Consider the following 21,448-nt stretch of genomic DNA (forward strand, 5'->3'; position numbering starts at 1 on the left):
AAAAAGTGGTTCTTCACCAAACTGGAATGCGAACAAGCAAGAAGCTAATTCACAAAAAGTGGTTCTTCACCAAACTGGAATGTGACCAAGCAAGAAGCTAATTCACAAAAAGTGGTTCTTCACCAAACTGGAATGTGAACAAGCAAGAAGCTAATTTACAAAAAGTGGTTCTTCACCAAACTGTTATGTGAACAGCACAGTGCTGTTTCACAAAGAGTGGTTCTTCACCAAAGTGGAATGTGAAAAGCACAGAGCTGATTCACAAAAAGTGGTTCTTCACCAAACTGGAATGTGAACAGCACAGAGCTGATTCACAAAAAGTGGTTCTTCACCAAAGTGGAATGTGAACAGCACAGAGCTGATTCACAAAAAGTGGTTCTTCACCAAAGTGGAATGTGAACAGCACAGAGCTAGTTCACAAAAAGTGGTTCTTCACCAAACTGGAATGTGAACAAGCAAGAAGCTAATTCACAAAAAGTGGTTCTTCACCAAACTGGAATGTGAACAAGCAAGAAGCTAATTCACAAAAAGTGGTTCTTCACCAAACTGGAATGTGAACAAGCAAGAAGCTAATTCACAAAAAGTGGTTCTTCACCAAACTGTTATGTGAACAAGCAAGGTGCCTATTCACAAAAAGTGCTTCTTCACTAAACTGGAATGTGAACAAGCAAGAAGCTAATTCACAAATAGTGGTTCTTCACCAAACTGGAATGTGAACAAGCAAGAAGCTAATTCACAAAAAGTGGTTCTTCACCAAACTGTTATGTGAACAGCACAGTGCTGTTTCACAAAAAGTGGTTCTTCACCAAAGTGGAATGTGAAAAGCACAGAGCTGATTCACAAAAAGTGGTTCCTCACCAAAGTGGAATGTGAAAAGCATAATTCACAAAAGTGGCTCTTCACCAAACTGGAAGGTGAACACGCAAGAAGCTAATTCACAAAAAGTGGTTCTTCACCAATCTGGAGTGTGAACAGCACGGAGCTGATTCACAAAAAGTGGTTCTTCACCAAAGTGGAATGTGAACAGCACGGAGCTGATTCACAAAAAGTGGTTCTTCACCAAAGTGGAATGTGAACAGCACGGAGCTGATTCACAAAAAGTGGTTCTTCACCAAAGTGGAATGTGAACAGCACAGAGCTGATTCACAAAAAGTGGTTCTTCACCAAAGTGGAATGTGAACAGCACAGAGCTGATTTACAAAAAGTGGTTCTTCACCAAAGTGGAATGTGAACAGCACAGAGCTAGTTCACAAAAAGTGGTTCTTCACCAAACTGGAGTGTGAACAGTAAGGAGCTAATTCACAAAAAGTGGTTCTTCACCAAAGTGGAATATGAACAGCACAGAGCTGATACACAAAAAGTGGTTCTTCACCAAAGTGGAATGTGAACAGCACAGAGCTAATTCACAAAAGTGGTTCTTCACCAAACTGGAGTGTGAACAGTAAGGAGCTAATTCACAAAAAGTGGTTCTTCACCAAAGTGGAATATGAACAGCACAGAGCTGATTCACAAAAAGTGGTTCTTCACCAAACTGGAATGTGAACAGCACAGAGCTAGTTCACAAAAAGTGGTTCTTCACCAAACTAGTGTGTGAACAGTAAGGAGCTAATTCACAAAAAGTGGTTCTTCACCAAACTGGAATATGAACAAGCAAGAAGCTAATTCACAAAAAGTGGTTCTTCACCAAACTGGAATGTGAATAGCAATGAGCTAATTCACAGTGTGGTTCTTCACCAAACTGGAATGTGATCAAGCAAGAAGCTAATTCACAAAAAGTGGTTCTTCACCAAACTGGAATGAGAATTGCATGGAGCTAATTCACAAAAAACTGGTTCCTCACCAAATTGGAATGTGAACCGCAAGGAGCCAAATCACAAAAAGTATTTTTTTCACCAAACTGGAAATTGAACAGCAAGGAGCTCTTCCTCAATAAATGGTTCGTCACTAAAATGTAATGTGAAAAAGCACATAGCAAAATCATACAATGATTCTTCACCAAACTGGAATGTGAATAGCATGGAACTAATTCACAAAAAGTGGTACTTCACCAAACTGGAATGCGAATAGCAGAGCTAATTCACAAAAAAATGGTACTTCACCAAAATGTAATGTGAAAAAGCAAAGAGCACTCACAAAATGGTACTTCACCAAATTGGAATGTGAACAAGCAAGAAGCTAACTCACAATACATTATACTTCACCAAACTGCAATGTGAACAAGGAGCTAATTCGTAAAAAGTGGTTCATCACCAATATGAATTGTGAACAGCAGAGTAAATTCACAAAGGGGTACTTCAAATTGGAGAAAAAATAAAGTACTTAACCAAACAGGAAACTGAAAAAGAGCTAATTAACAAAAAGTGGGACTTGACCACAATTGAATGTGAAAGGCAATCAATTTATAAAATTTCCTTCACCAAACTGGCTCATTACTTTAAAAAGTAAGGAGCCATTTCACAAAATATTGGTACTTCATGACTGTCCACAGACTGGTACTTCACCAAACTGGTGTGGTAGCATATACCTCATTTTCTATGTGGTACAATAATAAATTGGTATATGGATTAACTACAGTTTAAAGTTGCCACTTGGATAGCCATCATTCGCTTCAGAAAACCAACCCAATGTTACATGGAGGAACCATGTGAAAAGTCATAGAGAAATGATGGCACACACACCAGCAACCTGAGAAATGTTAGATTACATAAAACCAAAGTAAATATCTATCCACAATAGAATAAGGTAAAGTGCCTCACCACAGAGGTACTTCTCCAAGCAGGAGTATGAAAAGGCAACAGTTTGTCTTTGAAGAACTTTTCTAAACATGTTAATTGACCAGTAAGTAAATTCAAATAAAAATTACCGGGAAACTTTATCAGCCTAATTAAAAGGGTATTCTCAGATATTATTATATAAAACTGAACTATAATTAGGCAACCAGTAAATTCAAGTGAATGTGTTATCATGAATGTCAAGAAAATTCATCAAAAACAATATATTCCCTTCCACATAGTATGTTGCACAATGGCTACAAAATTACTTCTATCTAGCGCCAAGCACTGATTTACAAAACGACTTGTATCTAGTGCCAAGCACTGAATTACAAAATGACTTCTATCTAGGCTTATTGGGTCTGGTTCATGAATATTTATTTTTATGATTCTTTGTCAACTATAAAACTTTTTATGTTATGATTCTTTGTAAACTATAAAATAGTTTAGATTCATTTATGGAGAATGTTTATATGGTAATTTCTTACAAAATCCCAAAAACAACTGGCTTTCATCAAATGTTTATTAACATTATTCCACTAACAATGACTGATATATTTCATTTTTGAACCATTCTATATTGCATGCAAAAGCAGTTCAGGAGTAAATGAATTGAACAGTGTTTCAAACTCCAATTGGAAATAACTATGAAAGAAATTCTAACATACATTGCACTAATAATTCAGTTTGTAAGTTGTTTATTACTTGAATATCCTACTTAAACACTTTGGGCATTTCATATTCAGCAAATCACCTATAATGTCCTAAAGGAATCACAAGTGCCAATGAAGGTATCCTTCATCACTCAACTTGAACTACAGCATTTCCAAACAACATAAGCTAACAAAATCAGTAATACGTACTGAAATTTCAAAGTAAACTTGCCCCCTAGCCCTCAATGACAGCTGATGAAATTAACCACCAATATGTGAATGGTATGAACATAAAGTGTTCTTTGATGTTATTATCAAGGACTTTTTCTAGTTGGATTTCTTTTTTTTTTTTAATGATTAATTACAAGGTTTTTGGTTGGTTATATGTAGAACCTGCAAGGCTTTCTTTTACCAATCTAAAATAACCCTTTCAGCACTAACCGCTCCACAAATGATCTATCAGTTGAGTTTTTTTCTTGTATTTGTTTACAAGAGCACGCTCTCCATTTACTCCAAAGTTCTATAGATATTTTGCGCAAGGGGGGAGGGGAGGGGTTGCTGGAGGTGGTACTACACGACCTGGAACTGACATCGTCAACATAGTCAACCTAAGAGAAGTTCGTGATGTCAGCATACATTTGGTAAATTCAAAATATACAGTATACTAAATAAAAAATGGCGTATTTAAGTCACTATATTGTGGAATATATATTTTATAGAGTAAATATTTGATAATAAATCTTAAGTGTTTTTTTTTTTTTTTAAAGAAACTGTATTTTAAGAATGACTAATTTTCCCAGACGACGTTTTTCTACAGTAACACCATCTATCGACCAATGCCTAAGGAAGACAGCCAATTTCCCGCTAATGAAAACATTCTCATAAAAAGTTTTCTTGAAAAAATGATGAGTTATTGTCATGTATTTACCAAATAAAATATACAGTTCACAAATAGTGAAACTTTTGAGTAAATACTCCATTTTTAATTTAATATATATTTTTAAAATATACCAAATGTACATCGACGTCACAACCTTCTCTTAGATTGACTATGTTGTCAATGTCAGTTCCAGGTAGTTTAGTGCCTCCTCTAACAACCACTCTCCCTCCCCCCTCCGCCACAAAATATCTTGGTATTTTTTGCTTTCCTCTCCATTTAAAGAACCTCCTAGTTACTGTACAAGAAGAGGAGAGCAGCAAGACTGCATAATTTTGGAGTAAATGGAGAGTGCACTCTTGTAAATCAATATTTTTTTTTCATATATTTTACTAAATTCAAGTGGTGGTCAAAGGGTTAAGAAAGTACTGACTCGAGTTATTCTCAGGTTTATATTTCAAATTCGAAGAGGCTCATAAATATTTTACCCGTTGATATAAATCTTAGTTTCCTTCATTATATATTATTAATGAACTTTTTTTTCCCCCTTAAAAATCAATCTACTGATATGACTTTACAATCCACCACAAATAGCTTATCCTTCATATTTCACATTTACTTACAATAAATTTTTTTTTAATCATCCTAAATAAAATTTATATGTCTTAAGGTTCACATTTACATAAAAACTGAGGCTTTTGTAATTTTCAATAGTTACATATTTCCAAATAAAGTTTTTTGAAATTTACACATCTGAACATGTTCAATACAGTAATGTACTGTGATTAGGCATCTCAATCAAGAAATGATATGATACATACAGGCTGGAAAGATCTTGCATATTCTACTGACCAAAACACTGGGTGCATGAAATATTAGAATGGTTCATCCACATTCAAAACATAACCAGTTGTTCTTAACTTGGTGTTCCAACTTCTAAGGCCCTAATGAGTTTAGCCAAATTCTTCTTGCTCCTGAAAATATCTTTGAAGACAGCTAAGCGACGCTCCAGAACTTTATTTTTCTCCCTAAGCTGATTACATTCTCTTACCTCCTCACTGATCAAGTCAGTCTGTGTTCCAACAGATGAAGAGCTTCTACTTCGAACGATGTTGATACCAACACCGCGGAGGTTTCCACCCTTGACATCTTTGCTGAAATTCTTAACATGAGGTACTATTCTTACTCGCTTTGCAGGAGACACATTTATATCAGGTTTACTTTCTGCATCCTCAATGTCTTCGCGCAAACGCTTCTTAATTTTGATATTTTCCTTCTGACTTTCATCTTTCTGGGATTGTGTCCGAGTGCCTTTAGGAGACTCTGCAACTACTTGCTGGTTTTTCTGGTCTTCCTTCGGAGGATCTTGAGCTGCAGCAGTCGCTGATGCCTGAGGTGGTTGAACAGGCCGTACAATAATAGGAGGGACTGCTGCTACAGGAGAGACATGAGAAAGGTCACAGAACAGAGCCTTGGCAGATTCATTTGTTCCACTTCCTGGCACTTTGACATAAGATCGAACAGGGTCTCCTACTTCATAAGGTGCAACCATCTCACTCAATATATTTCTGTAAAATTCAAAAGAAAATAAATAATTTTCATTATTATCTCTTCAAAATCACAAATAATTTTATTCTTATCTTCAAAATCAATAACTGACTCATTTATTTTCATCAGCCTTAGAATTAAGGAACTGAATACCGTTTATTTTTACAAGTAATGGACTAATAATACTGTAGTGTGTTTGGCATATTAAAAAAACATGAAAAAAAAACGGCTATGCATTGTAAGGACAAGATTGGAATACCTTTAATTTTTACTATTTATACAAACTAGAAGCTCTTTACATAGGAGTATCATTTCGGCGATACCTGAAACCAGACGTTAAAAGTTTTTAGTTAGTGGGGGATCAACCACCTCGCTTACACAAGGTCTAGTAAATAAAAGTCACTTTGCAATTGCGGCAGGGCATCTGTGGGAAGGCAATAGCAGGATCAGTATGAGTAAGAGCTTCGGGTTTGTATAGTTAGGAAAAATAAAAATTATTTCAAATTTGTCATTTGCTCAGACACTTGATACAAACCTTATGCTCTTTACATAGAAGACTTACCCCATACCTTATTTTTCTTAACATAGGAGACTCACCTCATGTGGGTGGATGTCTCTAACCCAACTGGCTAGAGACTGTCCAGGGGTATCCCTCGGTGCTACGCACCAGCTGTTTAGAGGATACCCTGACACCTCGTGATCCTTAAAGGTTGACGGCCTGATCAATTGGTGCTAGTGTAGAATTTAGCAATTTGACTTAACCAAGCAAGTGTAATTTTGGAGCTAAATCCCTCACTTAACCTAGACATTGCCTGACTACACCTCGGATGGAGGACGAGAACATACCAAACAAATAAATAAATAAATAAATATATATATATATATATATATATATATATATATATATATATATATATATATATATATAGGCTATATATATATATATATATATAAAAGGGTTACACAAAGAGCATGGTATCCACCTGTAGTCAAGGTGGTCAGCTTGCAGAGTTCCTCGGATGCTGAGCCCCTAGAGAGGGAAGAATGAAATAGGATATAACCAACCACTCACACATCGTCTTACTCGCAGGTACCACCTGCCCTCAACCAACTAACTGCTACTTGTCCTACAAGAACGCAGAGGTGTTATTGACCACTTTTTGTGCAGCCGACAAAGAAACCTGAATACAGCCACCACAGGACCTAAGGCAAATGTATTCAGGTTCCTGTGGCTTCTTATGTCTTGCAGGTAGTGGGCAGTGGCCGCGGTTTGGCGCTTCCACACGGGCCCTTGCAACACCTGCGTCACAGAAAAATCCCTTTGACACCCGGATTGTACCAACACTCCTGGCTTCATGAGCACTGGAATGACAGCAAGAAGATGAGGGACCTGGATGCATGGTTCTCTAGATGTCGTCTAATCTTGAAAGACAGAGTTCTTTGTAATCTTCCTCTGGTCCTCTTCGTGCTCAACTTGAGCCTGCAGATCTGATGGCGAGCTCTGTCGGTTTTTTCTAAAGCATTTCCTCCTTGCCCTCACAGGCCAGATTAACGGTTGGTCTGGGATATCTATTACAGAACGGAGACTTCATTTTGACCTGACTCCAGGATCGGCTCCAGCCGGATTTTGAATCTTGGCTGCGACACCGGGACGAACCCAAGAGTCTCTTAACCCCATTTTTGTGAATGGGTGATTTCCTACGTTCAACCAAGTAGCTCATTGACTCACAATTTGATGCCTGAAGAAGACAAGGCGCAGTATTCCACTGCGTTCCCAGGAGGTGGTCTGATTCTCAACTGAGGAGAGGTTTAAAGGCCACCCACGAATAGCAGAGGCAAGGGACAGTGACATTAGCCCAAGGCTAGAACCAAGGAGGGCCAGATGACTCAGCATATAGACCTATAGGCTTCCCAAAAACCCCCTATTCTTAGCTCACAAGGATGGTAAGGTTGTAGTGACTAAAGGGAACTAATGAGTTTGAGCGGACCTAAAACCCCAGTCTGGCAATCACCAGGCTCGGACATACCAACAGGCCACCACAAGAATTCCTTACGAGTACAGGCCGTTCCGTTGAGGAGGGAATGCTATCTCCGTTCGGTTTAAAATGACGCTGAAGGCCGAGTGATAGCATTCCATTGCCGATACCAAACAAAATTTTCCTCACTTTGGAACAACAGGAGCTCCTATATTGTTGATATAGTGACAATGAGGGGTGGAGCGATACCTCATCATCAAGCTGTTTTACAACCATCAGAGTAATAATAAAACAGGTTTTCACAATGCAAAGTATTATGAAAGACTATCAAGAACTAACATACTGTACTCAAGCAATAGCATAATAGGAGCAAAGTTGGAAAAGAAAAGAAAATGAAAAAAAAAAGAAAAAAAAATTGCATTTTAATACCAAGAAAATAGCCAAAGGCATTTATGGGATTTTACCTGCTAAACTTAGAAAATGGTGATTGAACATTAAAAATTGCACCTTTTACTGACCTAAGCGACTTTGTAATGTCCTTATCTAATGAATTAAGGAGCACAAGTCGGCCCCATTTGAACAAAGTTAATTTGGGGTTACTTTAGGCTGATCTACTTTTTTGTTTCCCAATCATTTTTATAGCCTAAACCAATTGAAAGTACCCAAAGATTTTTTCTAATTAATCTTAACTTCCTTCGTAAAAATAAGTCATAACATCAACATTACCCTAAGTGTGGTGTACTTCTAACTGGTTTATATATATATTCCATATTTTCTTTCTAGTCTAAACCATTTGAAAGCATTCAAAGACTTTTGAATTAATCTAAACTTCTTTTCTTATAAACATTAAAGTAATAACATCAATATTACCTTAAGTGTGGTGTAATTCTAACTGGTTTATATATTTCACAATTCTCACTGGCTTTTATATTCCATCTCTTCTACTGCAGATTCTTGCATTATGGCTCCTGGTCCCAACACAAAAACCCCTTACCAAATTTAATCAGCTGTTACTCTGGCCAATATATGATACCATGTGCCCACCGATGAAAAAGACTATAACCGTATAAGACCAATCTCCTTGGTTTGATGGAGAGACTTTGGAAAAAAATAAAAAAGACAGAAAGTGGAATAGGTTAAAAACTGAAAGTACTTGGGTAGAATACAAAACTGTTGTGTCAATATAACTACCTACTATGAAGGAAAAAAATTAATACTATAAGAGAAAGATCCTCGAAGCAGCAATAGACATAAATACTGTAAGTTATATCGTCTCCTGAATGGTATAATGGGAAATGTAAAAGAAAAGATCAGATTACTGATACACCAGGCACACAGACAAAATTAATACAATTTAACAACGTAACATAAGATGACATCACCAGAACTATCAAGAGAGCAAAGAAAAACTGTGCGATCGATCTTATGCCAATATCTGAAGTAATTGGAGAGAGAGACTTTTCTAGTTTAGCCAAAATAATAATGAGAACAGCAAATGCAAGCATTGATGAATGTAAGTTTCCTAAATCTGAGAAAATGGCTATAGTCACACCAGTTCTGAAAAATGCACTGAACTACCAGGAATTAAGCTCATATAGACCTATTTCAAATCTATCCTTTATCTCAAAAGTGCTTGAATATGTAATGCTTGAACAACTAGTCAGCCACTTAGAAGTAATAGAAGCTTTGCCTGACAACCAATCTGCTTACAGAAAACTATACTCTACGGAGACAGCCATCTGCTGTTGTAAATGATATGCTAGAAATGATGGATGAAAAAAAATGTGGTATCTTAATTCTGCTCAATCTCAGTGCTACTTTTGATAGTGGTACACGAACTGCTACTAAATGATCTACAGTCCATCGGCATTGAAGATCAAGCCTTTGAATACCTAAAAGACTACTTAGTTGGTAGAAATTACTGTGTACAAATTGGAAACTCTTATTCATCATATGACCTCTTAAACAGAGGGGTACCCCAGGGGAGTGTACTTGGCCCAATCTTATTCTGCATCTATACTATTGGTCTATCGAAAATACTACAAAGGTATGGGGTGAACTTCAAACTATTTGCAGATGACACACAATTTTACTTCTCCATAACTGATATAGATGACACTACTGAAACTCTAAATCAAATCCTAGATAGTGTTAGAGAATGGATGACATTTAAACAACTAAAATTAAATGAGAACAAAACTGAATTCATGGTGGTGGGCAAGAGAAACCGCGTGAGAAACTTAGGTGATTTTCAAATGAACATAAATAATGACTCGGTGCCGTTATCTAGTAAAGTTAGAGATCTAGGTGTATTTCTTGACTGCAACCTATCTCTAAATGCCCAAATAAATAATGTAATAAAAACTGATTGGTATCATCTAAGAAATATTGCATTTATAAAAAAGTACCTAGACGATAGACAAAACATTCTGTAAAGAAACTTGTGATAAACTGTTATTACCAGGATTGACTATTGCAACTCTATCTATTACAATTTACCAAAAGTGCAACTTAACAAATTACAAAACAACATAAACAGAGGAGCAAGACTGATAAAAGGCATTCCCACATAGAGAAAGAATCACCCCTATACAAACTGATTTACACTGGCTGCCGATTAAAGCGAGGATTGAATTTAAAACATGTACAATAACCCACCAAAATTATCAGAACCAGGCGTCCAAAATACTAGAGAGATTTGCTACGTATTGCGCAGCCAACAAATCGCGTCGATACGAGAATTGTTACAGATGGCTTCAAACTGTTGGAACCTAGTTTTATGTCTACTTTAGGCTCCAGAGCCTTTAAATATGCGGCCCCGAGACTATATAATAAAACTCCCACGAAACATTCGAATGATTGAAGACATTAAGGCTTTCAAGAGGAAACTGAAGACTTTCTTATTTCAAGTGTCTTTTGACAGTGACGATTTAACAGTAAATGAAGAATACGAGACATGAAACGTTAAATACTCTGAACGAATAAGGTAAAACGACAATGGAGGTCCTGTAGAGAGTGAGGTTCCCCTGCTGTATGGGACCGGAAAACCAGCCATCAAAGTAAAGTAAGATGCCATGATGCATTGGAATTAGGTTCTCTTTTTTCCTTTTCCATATACTGTATTTCTGCGTACTGTATAAGTCTACCTTCAGATAAGTTGAAGTCAAAACTTATGGAAATTTAAATGATTTCCAGTCACATCTGTTGTATAAGACTGGTGAATTACAAAATGTGTATAGGCTAGGTTTTGCTGTATCCTTACAAATAAAAAAATAAACTAAACAGAAGCAATGTTATATTATACTTTTCCTAAACATGTGGCCAAAACGGAACCCATTGGTCTGTTCACTTTTCATCGACAATCAAACAAATGAATGCATTCAACACATCTGTGTATGGGTTAGCTTTTGCAGTAACAGATATCCTACCAAATATTGGCTATATCATTAATAATATTGTTTTACTTAATCTATCCTTTGTAATTCAAAACCATTAACATAATGGTGATTTTATATCATGTTTTTCCTACAAACATCGAATTAAACAGAATCCATAGTTTTGTTTAGAATGTAGAGTTGATCATAAAGAAAGCAGTAAAGTGATAACTAATGACACTAAGCGCTTTCAGTAAAGATATCATTAAAAATATTTTACTAACCACCTGTTTGCATTTGGTCACCAATAACAAACTACTGCTAATGACAGCATAATAATCTACAAAAATATTAGTCTTATGATTGTTCTGGGTACAAATGATAATTGTGCATTCCATTTCCAAATTATTTTCCCTAACTTAACTCTAAAGTATCCATATCCATTATGGAACCATGAACAAAAAGACCAAGTACAAGATTAGTTTTAAATTAAAAAGTTACACAAGCAGCCAGATTTAAATTAAAAGTTATACAAGCAGCCAAAGAATTGAACAACTGTTCTGCTGCTAAAACATTCAATGTGACAAGAAAGATGGTCAGAGATTGGATAGAGTGAGAATTTGAATTGTGATGGATTTTTAATGAAAAACTAATTTTATGCTAATCTAAATAATGTTACTACTGACATTAACATTATAGTTAGCAGCCTTTTTGGGGGGGTTAGGTGACAGAGACAAGTGCTGTACTGTACTGCACTACAATGTTTTTATGTGCTTTCTATCATGGTATTTTGTTCTTACTACTTTCCACTGGTAATTGTACAATATTAACAGCTTCAGTACAAGGTAAGAAGAGTTATAAACCAACAATCACACCATGACTCATAAAACAAAGGTCGCGTCCCGTAAGAGGCTTTCTTTGAGTACCAACAAAATGCCTGCTTGCATTTAACACCACTTAAAGATACTCTAGAGAAAAAAAAAGTTACTAATACTTGATGGTTGAAATGTATCAGAAATTGAAAACAAAAGTAAATTATGCTTTAATGAAGCACAATTACCTTTTTAAATCATAATTTTTAGAATGGATAATGTGAGCTTAAACTTGTCGGTCTGAGCTGAATAAATCGTTAAAAGGATTTTTTTTACAGTAAAATACTGCAAAAACATAACTACGGTAGTAATTTTTATCAATGCATGAATACTTATCCTACCACAAGTGCAAAAACAGATAACAAAAAATTAAAACATCACTAAACCAGACAACGGCTAGGTTAAGGAACATTTATAAATCAAGTCGACTGAAATTACATATAAAAAATAAGGCTATACAGTGAACCCTCGCTACTTTGCGGTTCGACCATCGCGGATTCACCACTTCGCGGATTTTTTCCATAACCCATATATATACAGTAACATATATACATATATATGTATGCATGTATTTATGTATATATGTATGTATGTATATATGTAGGTATGTATATGTGTATACATATAAATATGTTATTTTCATTAGTAAAATAAATTTTTGAATATACTTACCCGATGATCATATAGCTGTCAGCTCTGCTGCCCGACAGAAAAACCTACGGGCGGAATACGCCAGCGATCGCTATACAGGTGGGGGTGTACATCAACAGCGCCATCTGTCAAGTAGGTACTCAAGTACTCGATGTCAACACAGAACCAATTTTCTCCTCTGTCCACTGGGTCTCTATTGGGGAGGACGGGTGGGTCCTTTAATTTATGATCATCGGGTAAGTATATTCAAAAATTTATTTTACTAATGAAAATAACATTTTTCAATATTAAACTTACCCGATGATCATATAGCTGATTCACACCCAGGGGGGTGGGTAGAGACCAGCATTACATGCTGACATTATTATGAGCTAAGTATTCCGTATTTCATTTTAGCAGTTATTCAAAATAACAAACATAAAATAAATAAGTACCTGGTAAGGAAGTCGACTTGAACAATTACTCTGCCTTTTTAAGTACGTCTTCCTTACTGAGCCTCGCGATCCTCATAGGATGCTGAGCGACTCCTAGGAGCTGAAGTATGAAGGGTTGCAACCCATACTAAAGGTCCTCATCAAAACCTCTAATCTAGGCGCTTCTCAAGAAATGACTTTGACCACCCGCCAAATCAAGTAGGATGCGAAAGGCTTCTTAGCCTTCCGGACAACCCAAAAACAATAATAAAACATTTCAAGAGAAAGATTAAAAAGGTTATGGAATTAGGGAATTGTAGTGGTGGAGCCCTCACCACTACTGCACTCGTTGCTACGAATGGTCCCAGAGTGTAGCAGTTCTCTTAAAGAGACTGGACATTCTTAAGATAAAAGACGCGAACACTGATTTGCTTTTCCAATAGGTTGCGTCGAATATACTTTGCAGAGATCTATTTTGTTTAAAGGCCACGGAAGTTGCGACAGCTCTAACTTCGTGTGTCCTTACCTTCAGCAAAGCTTGGTCTTCCTCATTCAGATGGGAATGAGCTTCTCGTATTAACAGTCTGATAAAATAGGATAAAGCATTCTCTGACATAGGCAAAGATGGATTCTTAACCGAACACCATAAAGCTTCAGACGGGCCTCGTAAAGGTTTTTAAATAGAACTTAAGAGCTCTTACAGGACATAATACTCTTTCTAGTTCATTTCCAACCATACGATAAGTTTGGAATATCGAACGATATTGGTCAAGGCCGAGAAGGCAGCTCGTGTTTGGCTAGAAAACCAAGTTGTAGAACATGTAGCCGTTTCGGATGAGAATCCGATGTTCTTGCTGAAGGCATGAATCTCACTGACTCTTTTAGCTGTGGTTAAGCATATCAGGAAAAGAGTCTTAAAGGTGAGATCTTTCAGGGAGGCTGATTGAAGCGGTTCGAACCTGTCTGACATAAGGAATCTTAGTACCACGTCTAAATTCCAACCAGGTGTAACAAAACGACGCTCCTTCGTGGTCTCAAAAGACTTAAGGAGGTCCTGTAGATCTTTATTGTTGGAAAGATCTAAGCCTCTGTGACGGAAGACTGATGCCAACATGCTTCTGTAACCCTTGATAGTGGGAGCTGAAAGAGATCGTTCTTTCCTCAGATATAAGAGAAAGTCAGCTATTTGAGTTACAGAGGTACTGGTCGAGGATACGGATACTGACTTGCACCAGTTTCGGAAGATTTCCCACTTCGATTGGTAGATTCTAAGGGTGGATGTTCTCCTTGCTCTAGCAAACGCTCTGGTTGCCTCCTTCGAAAAGCCTCTAGCTCTCGAGAGTCTTTCGATAGTCTGAAGGCAGTCAGACGAAGAGCATGGAGGCCTTGGTGTACCTTCTTTACGCGTGGCTGACGTAGAAGGTCCACCCTTAGGGGAAGTGTTCTGGGAACGTCTACTAGCCATCGAAGTACCTCGGTGAGTCATTCTCTCGCGGGCCAGAGGGAATCAACTAGTGTCAACCTTGTCCCTTCGTGAGAGGCGAACTTCTGCAGTACCTTGTTGACAATCTTGAACGGAGGGAATGCATATAGATCTAGATGTGACCAATCTAGTAGAAAGGTATCTATATGAACTACTGCTGGGTCCGGGATAGGTGAGCAAACTATTGGGAGCCTCTTGGTCATCGAGGTTGCGAAGAGATCTATGGTTGGCTGGCCCCAGGTGGCCCAAAGTCTCTTGCATACATCCTTGTGGAGGGTCCATTCTGTTGGAATTATTTGTCCCTTCCGACTGAGACAATCTGCTATGACATTCAAGTTGCCTTGGATGAACCTCGTTACTAGTGAAAAGTCTAGACCTGTTGACCAGGTGAGGAGGTCCCTTGCGATCTCGTACCATGTCAGAGAGTAGGTCCCTCCTTGCTTGGAGATGTACGTCAAAGCCGTGTGTTGTCCGAGTTCACCTCCACCACTTTGCCTTGAAGGAGAGACCTGAAGCTTTTCCAGGTCAGACGTACTGCCAGTAGCTTCTTGCAGTTGAAATGCATTGTCCTTTGACTCGAGTTCCATAATCCCGAGCATTCCCTACCGTCTAATGTCGCACCCCAGCCTACGTCCGATGCGTCCGAGAAGAGAACGTGGTTGGGAGTCTGAACAGTCAGGGGAAGACCCTTTCTAAGGTTGAAAAAGTCCTTTCACCAAGTCAGACCAGACTTTATCTTTCCGGAAACCGGGATCGAGACCGCTTCTAGCGTCTTGTCCTTTTTCCAGTGAAAAGCTAGATGGTATAGAAGAGGACGGAGGTGTAGTCTTCCTAGTGACACAAATTGAACCACGGATGACAGTGTCCTTACCAGACTCATCCACAGCCTGACAGGGCAGCGTTCCTTCTTCAGCATCTTCTGGATGGATAGCAGGGCTGGGGTTTGATCGTCTTGTTCAGCAACGTCCTCATCAGAGGGTTCCTCATCCGAAACTGATGAGGAAACGGCAACGGAGTGGGCAACGTCTGACTCGCTGAATCCGGTCGCACTGGTGGATGCGTGACGGAGCCGGACGCAATATCATGGTACTGCTGCACAGTCTGTGAACTGTCAACCATGGGGACGCGAGGAAGTACAGCGTCAACCCGAAACTGTCTAGACTGTCTGGGTAGTGCAGTCAACACCCTACCGGGTTGCTGAGGTTGACGCACTGCGTCACAACAAGTCACCTCTGCTGGTGAACGTCTTCCTAGTGACACACTGAACGTCAACAACCACCTCCGAGCGTCGCTTAACGTCAACGTGTGACTGGCAACCCACACTGGGTCGCATCGGTGGAGGAACCACCTCAACTGGCGGACGCGAGTAAGATACCTCAGCGTCAACAGGGCGCACAACCAACCGGTAGGAAGGTTGTTGGCCAGAAGGTTCTTCTCCGTATTAAGTCCTCTATCAAGGACACAAGCTTGGAATGCATGTCTTGCAGCAAAGCCCATTAGGGTCTACGGGAGCAGGTGTGGCAACAGACGGGGTTAGCGACTGAAGCGGAGCCATTTACCATCCATGGAAGCCTTGTTATGTGTGACATAATAGTACAGCAAAACTTCAAAGGCTCGACAAAAGTTGAGAAGTTGACCTGTAAACAACTGGAGCGTCTCCTGGCCATGCGCCTGGCCGAGTCTACCAGAATTGAGAAGTCTACCTGGGCAGAGGCATGAACTCCCAAGCTGAGAACTTCTCTCGTGTCCTATCAGACTCTCGCTCTATAAGCCAGATAAAAAGAAGGGAAAACAAAAGGCTGTATCCCTAAAACTCCTCCTGGTGCAAAAACCAGTCGCCTAGCCGACGTAACGCTCTCTAGGAGAGCGAGAGCACTAGCTTAACAACAACGGCTTCGAAGTAGCTAGGCCTAGTGTAAGTTCTGACGTGAGGCGAACGAGGAGCAGCAGTTACAAGAGGACATACAGCACTGGTGCATAAGTAGCAGACCAGAAGGCAACGTTATGTAACTGCTTGACAGTCTGTGAGCTGGCAACAACCAAAGCTGTGTGGGGAAGCCTCAACTCCTGACTGACTAGTCTGCTGCGGGCGAGTGGCGGTAACCACAGTGGGTTGCGGAGGCTGACGCACCGTGTCAAAACACGGCAGCTTAACTCCACCCTCCTGTTGTTGTGGTAGCACACGCACGTCAACGGAGTGCTCCGTGCGTCTGTGGGAGTCAGCATGCGTCTGGCAGGGTCGACTGCGCATGGGTGGAGGAGCTCTCACAACCAGAGTGAGGGAGCAGGCAGCCGCAGCGTCTGCTGGGCGCACAACCGTGGCAGGTTGTAGGCAAACGGGTGCATCGTCAACCTTCTCCGCAGTCGGAGTGTGGGAGCAGGCAGCCTCAGCGTGAGCTGGGCGCACAACCGTGGCAGGTTGTAGGCAAACGGGTGCATCGTCAACCTTCTCCGCAGTCGGAGTGTGGGAGCAGGCAGCCTCAGCGTGAGCTGGGCGCACAACCGTGGCAGGTTGTAGGCTAACGGGTGCAGCGTTAACCTTCTCCGCACAAAACTCCTGCATAACCGCAGCTAACTGAGTCTGCATAGACTGCAGTAAAGACCACTTAGGGTCTACAAAAGCGGCAACAGACGGAGCTACTGTCCGTTGTGACTGAGGATCTAAAACAGCGGGTGCGGCAACAGACGGAGTTACTGCCTGTTGCGGTACCACCTTGCCTCTCTTGGGAGGTGTGCAGTCGTCGGATGACTGCAGCGAGTCCAAACTGACCCAGTGGCTACACCTGGGCCGTTGGACTTGCGCGGAAGGGACCGACTTGCACTTAATAAGCTGCGAGACCTTGGTCCAAGGTTTCTTACGAGAAACCTCTTCCGCAGACGAGAAGTAAATGGGCTCTCTCGTCTTTGTGTGGGTGGGGCGATCTTGGGTAGATACGCCCGAAACCACGGAGGGAAAAACGTCTGTTCGTTGATCAAGGCCTGAGGAACCCATAAGTCGTTCGACATTACTTCTCCCCTGGGCTTGGGAGCTTGCAAGAGATCCCGGACTAGGTGAACGACAGGCACGAACAGACGAACCCTCGGACGCAACACTGTAACACTTTGCGCATATCACTTTATCACTTTGATTTTCTGTTTTGCACTTATTTCACTGAAATCGAAACTTTTACTGATTTCTACCTGAAACACGCAATCCTACCCTTCATTAAAAGGTAGTACAGTAGGGTCCCGAATTATGCGAGAATTTGGTCGATGAAAGGCCTCGTGTAATTGGAAATTCGTGCATTTCGAAACACATCATGGCGGCAAACAGCAACATGCCCGTCAATTTTTTTTTCACTCCATTTCTAGCTTTCTAGCTATATATATACTGTATATACAGTGTGTGTGTATGTGTGTATGTATGTATGTATATATCATATATATATAAAACATATATATATATATATTTATATATATATTTATATATATATATATATATATATATATATATATATATATATATACTGTAGCTTTTATCTTAACAATACTGTAAGAAATCCTTCTTATAGATTTTTTTTATAAAATACTGTACAAAATTTCTTTTATGGATAAATAAAACAATAAAAAGTTGTTAAAGTTTTGATAATTTTCTATGACTGTAGTATTTACTACTGTACTATGCATAGCTTACTGTTTTCAGTATTTTCCGAATGATGTAGAATTATTTCCTATAGATACAAAAAACAAAAAAGGGTTTTCAAGGTTTGATACAGTATCTAGCAATAGTTAAAAATTACAGTATAGTACTGTATATCCATGATGACACTCCCGCACGTAAACACGGCCACTAGGCGCAAGTGTGCACTAGGCTGCTGTACGATAATCACGCTTTTTTTGCCCTGAGCGGTCATTTCACTAATGATAATTTTTCAAAGTTAATATAATTTCTTTATGCTTATAATTCGTAATTATAGTTAAAAGTAGGGATATTAATTAAATGGTTGAGTAAAAAAAACAATTAATACTACTATTATTTAATTTCAAATGGCTACATAATACTGAATATTCTAATGGGTTCTTTTTATCTTCAATCGTAAATCTTACGCCTGGATAAGCAACAAAAGGAGAGGGATAGGTCTCTCTCTCTCTCTCTCTCTCTCTCTCTCTCTCCATATCGTTTCCAAATATGTTCGTCATACATTTGTACATTATTTATCCACTTTATTCTCTCTCTCTCTCTCTCTCGGCATTTCCTTTCCCTTTATAGTTTTGTGAAATTTCGTTGTCCAGTCATTCGGTAATGAGAAGTCATTTTCGCTTTCGGCATCGAAAGAAAACTTTGTTTCTTCAATATACTCATCACTGAAGGATTCAGAACTAGTGCTCTCATTATCAAACAGGTTATCATTATCAAATTCCTCAACAAGAATATCATTTATTTCATCTAAAGAAATAACCTTCCTCTTTAGACCTTTCATTACAAAAGGAACAACAAATAACCACTTATGCATGAACGCCCGAGCGCACTGATAGGAAACCACAGTTTTGTAACATCAAGCTACCTTCAGAAAAATAGTTGCCAGACATCATATAAGTTTCTATTCACAGTCCCCATATGCTGAGAGTGTTGCCAAGTGGTGATCCTATACTTACTATACGAGTAAAGTAACATCACGAGACTGACGGCTTGTACAAGGCAATTAAAGTCATGAACGGAATATACAGTTGAAGGCGGTACCGAGTAGATCGTGGTGAACGGTTTATCACGTGGGTGACGCTTAACAGGTTAAAAAAACATTTTATATAGTTCGGTATTTTCTCTATCCATCCTCTCCCAGAAAACCTTCAAATGTGAATTATCGGAATGTGTGCAGATCTTGACAGTGCGATAACTAGTTAGCGACTGAGAATAAAAAAAATAAAAAGCCCGATTGACGATGCTGATGAAGAGGATATCGAATACCGATTTTTCCCTAATTGATTTTTTCTACGTTCTGTCTAATCCAATGTACAGTACATTCTTATGTAAAGGGCGAACCCCAACATTTCTTGATGCTGCTACACTTTAATTATAGATATTTTACCACCTATCTATAATCTTTATTTGTAATAACATCTTTAGTAAAAGCTCTTCAATATCACTTTCAGGAGTAAATGCGTTTATGATCGACGATGAAACGTAAAAAAAACCGTTTTCCTTTTAAGAAGGCGTTTTTTAGGGGGAAAAAAAACAACACAAAACAAAATTGCTCATATTTCATATATTTTGATGTTCTAAGGATAAATAAAACAACATTATTATTACATAGTACCTGGTAAGATATCTTTTGCCGCAAAAGTTAACCTATAGACAGATGTTAAAATTGGTTAGCGAGTTCGATATGATCGGCGATGGAACGTACTAAACAAAGTAATGGGTTTGGTTGTGGTGACATGTTTGGCAGTAGCATGATATAAAATAGTCTTTATTTAATTTAATTTTTGGTTTCAAAAGTACTATATAAAAGAATTTCAAACAATTTAGATGAAACGGAGCACAACGCACTACTACTGGATGATAGCGGTAGTCTTGCACACGAAATCAACAAAGGTGTTCCCATGACGATGCTGTTCTGTTGATTTTTTTTTTTGGAAACTTTTCAACATTTCAAATGGCACTGTTGATTTTGATGGTTTTTAATTTAAAGTTTAATGAATAAGGATTTTTCACCATAATCACAACGTAAGTATAAAAATTAATTAGTACAAATATGGAATATTATACATATAGGTGTTGGACAGTTAGGCTAGGCCTAGCGACAAGTTCACACACCAGATGGGCAAACCTTAACATTTTTCATCCAAAACTAGTCTTAAAATGTTTGAACAGAAATCTTTCTCTCACATTCTCCCCCCCCCCTTCTCAGACATCGGGGAACCATCACCCCCCCCCCCCAATACAATTAAGAAAACAATAGATTTCCTACGCTTCGTGGTGCTTGACTCGCGTATTTAGAATGCTCCTCGCAGATACTGTACAGGAAAATTAATTTTTAAAAACTATCGATCGCGTAATTGAGGAATCGCGTAATTAGAACACGTGTAATTCGGGACCCTACTGTAATTGCGAAAACAGTCGTATAATGCAACAGAAAACATATATAAAGATAAAGAATTCAGTGGCTGGGAAAGAGACTAAACACTAGATCAAATAAACTACGTTTACAATCTCTCACCGCACATAGCCTGGGAACAAGAATAAAACTCTAGAAACGTTTTACCTTCTTCCCCTACAGCGACTAGGGAGGAGAGTAAAACGAGAACAACGTTACCCGCTTGAACGAAACGTTTTTACTCCTCTCTCTCCCTCCGTCTCTATCTCTCTCTTTCTCTCTAGATTTCGCACCTGAGAGAAGAGCCCAATTATATATCGTCAACACATGATATTTGCTAAAGGAAAAAAAACTGAAAGGTTTTCCAAATAAAAAGTTCCTTTAATTTAGAATTTAAACCATTTAAGCTAAGAAAGAATGAACGAAACGCTAGAATCGGTTTACTCTTACTGCAAAGTGAAACCGTGATACACTCTCTCTCTATCGTAACGATAGAGCGCATGTTGAACGTCCTGAACGCCAACAACTGCGTAGACTAAAAACTAAACGTTAGTTCATCTTTGAAAACAGTACGAGACTATCAAAGAAATTCTTTCATAAAACATTAAATTTAAAAAGTTTTAAATTCTTTAAAGGTTAAATACGATATAACGGGCTCAACGTTGATTAACTTCGGTTCCAAGTCAGGACCGCCTACTATCAGGAAAGGTCGCATATAAACAAAACATAAAAATTTATTTTATATGTTTATAATAA

At 38.7% G+C, this 21,448-nt stretch overlaps 1 protein-coding gene and 1 long non-coding RNA gene across 8 annotated transcripts in view; one reads left to right on the forward strand and one right to left on the reverse strand.

The window, feature by feature from the left end:
* Positions 1 to 361: 361 nt before the first annotated feature.
* On the forward strand, positions 362 to 1,720 carry LOC137657784 (uncharacterized). Its single transcript, XR_011047205.1, has 2 exons — positions 362 to 477; positions 1,413 to 1,720. It is a non-coding gene; the product is annotated as an uncharacterized lncRNA (long non-coding RNA).
* A 2,035-nt stretch (positions 1,721 to 3,755) lies between these two features.
* LOC137657781 (uncharacterized) overlaps positions 3,756 to 21,448 on the reverse strand; it is a 127,196-nt gene continuing 109,503 nt past the window's right edge. For all 7 annotated transcript variants that reach the window (XM_068392295.1, XM_068392293.1, XM_068392296.1 and 4 more), the window contains one exon: positions 3,756 to 5,869. In XM_068392295.1, coding sequence (XP_068248396.1) covers positions 5,218 to 5,853 — 636 coding nt within the window. In that variant the 5' untranslated portion in view covers positions 5,854 to 5,869 and the 3' untranslated portion in view covers positions 3,756 to 5,217. The remainder of the gene's footprint in view (positions 5,870 to 21,448) is intronic.

This window comes from Palaemon carinicauda, chromosome 18 (assembly GCF_036898095.1).
Source record: "Palaemon carinicauda isolate YSFRI2023 chromosome 18, ASM3689809v2, whole genome shotgun sequence".
Lineage (NCBI taxonomy): Eukaryota > Metazoa > Arthropoda > Malacostraca > Decapoda > Palaemonidae > Palaemon > Palaemon carinicauda.